This window comes from Centroberyx affinis, unplaced genomic scaffold (assembly GCF_046629955.1).
Source record: "Centroberyx affinis isolate AG114_WGS23_722 - 3 ecotype Tasmania unplaced genomic scaffold, CSIRO-AGI_Caff_v1 ptg000302l_1, whole genome shotgun sequence".
NCBI classification, from domain to species: Eukaryota; Metazoa; Chordata; class Actinopteri; order Beryciformes; family Berycidae; genus Centroberyx; species Centroberyx affinis.
Window position 1 is genome coordinate 325,706 of NW_027278980.1, and position 1,795 is coordinate 327,500.

At 43.6% G+C, this 1,795-nt stretch overlaps 1 protein-coding gene across 1 annotated transcript in view; it reads left to right on the top strand.

Moving 5' to 3' along the window:
- The first annotated feature begins 925 nt into the window (after positions 1–925).
- Positions 926–1,795, top strand: part of LOC139640891 (transketolase-like) — a 26,906-nt gene continuing 26,036 nt past the window's right edge. Inside the window, 1 exon segment of the mRNA XM_071515082.1 lies at positions 926–1,138. Within this exon segment, the coding sequence (XP_071371183.1) occupies positions 1,032–1,138 (107 nt within the window). The 5' untranslated portion in view covers positions 926–1,031.

The following is a 1,795-nucleotide window of genomic DNA, read 5'->3' on the forward strand; positions in this document are numbered from 1 at the left end:
GGCTCTAATGTGGACTAAATTAGGGGTCCTTGATATGAAAAAGGTTGAGAATCAGAGCACTATACCATACTATACTATACTATACTGTACTATACTACAGCCAACTATACTCTGCTACACTATATTGATAGGCGTTGTGCTGTGTCTTAATTCTGCAGCAGTGTGAGTAACATGGTGTTCATGGTAAAAGCCAAACTCTTTCTATGTGTGGTTCAGACTTTATCCACTTCTTTGTCTGAACATCAGAATCGTTTTAAATGCAAAGTACAATAAATGTCTTGGTGACATTGGTGCAAAAACTCAATTATGCTGACCCATTGGGTGATGGGGGTATGCTACAGTGTGTCTGCCTCTTCCATTACTATATAACTGTCAAGTAAACAGTACAGTCAGAATATAAACCCTCTGTCCTTCAGTGTGCAGACAGACAAAATATGCACGTAGAAATGATGAAAGTTTGTCTAAAAATATGTTTTTTTGTATCTCTTGTCTGTGCAAAACATCCACTTTGCTTTTCACAATTCTGGTGGTTGTCTATAATTAATTTCTCTTGACCTGCTCAGAACAGTTGTATAGATAATTTGAAAGGAAGCATTGCTGCTCTATTGAGATTCAACCTGTGCGTCCCCGAGCAGAGTGCGACTTTTCAGGGAAGGGAGGAGGGCTGTGTGTGTGTGTGTGTGTGTGTGGCGCCTTGGTCTCAGCCCAAAGCCGTCCTACTGTTGGATGTGCTCATGCGTGACTGTTTGGAGAGTAACTGTCTCTCCTTTTAGCCCTAGATTAGCCATATTCATAGGCTTTGCTTACAAACACGCCCCCTCCCTCCCTCCCTCTCTCTCTCTCTCTCTCTCTCTTTCTCTCTCTCTCTCTCTCTCTCTCTGTGTCACAGCAGGTTCATCGAGTCTTTTTAACCCCTGCGATCGTCCTCCGTGCGTTCAGCTCGATCTTTCTCGGGACAGACCGGGGACTTTTAACTCTTCACTCAATTCTACCGGCGTGTGTGCGCGTGTGTTTTTTGGTGCATCGGCCAGATGGAGGACTACCACAAACCGGACCAGCAGACGGTGCAGGCGCTCAAGAACATCGCCACCCGGCTCCGGATCAACTCCATCAAGGCGACAACTGCAGCGGGCAGCGGGTAAGAGGAGGACCGCGGGGCAGAAGGGTAAACCCGGCTGTAGGTTTAAAGCCTGTAGGATAAAACACATGGTTACTGTCCCGGGCCGGTACGAGCCGTGCACCTCTGGGCTTATTATAGGACAATTTATAAGACAAAGTGTTGATTAGTCTAGGAGGAACGTGGACTCGAATTTATAAGCTGTAGTCTTGTTATCGGACAAAATATAAGACTATTTCTTGATGGACTTGTACTCTCCGCAGCAGGCAGCGTGTAGACCAGTGTAAACTACAGTTGTATGGGTTTGTTAGAGAGCAAAATACAAGACTATTTGTTACCTATATTATGTACGTAACTGATTACTTATTTTAAATAAAACACTAGTTCCCATATAGATTTGCACAGTGCGTAAATTTCAGGGAATATTCTGTGCCAACGTGGATTGTGCGCAATTTACGCATTTCTCCATAAAGGACAGCTGTTAAGCGATATGGTTAGAATTAATTTACTTGTCATTTTAGCATCTTATTCAGTTCATACGCGCGTTGACTTTATAGTGAGAGCAATGGGACTTTATACAATCCATTAACAGGCTTGAGTTGCTTTGCACAACTGCCCGTGCAAATGTTATTTTTTAACTTATTAAGTTGTGTGGGCTTTGGGGATTCGGTCACAAAT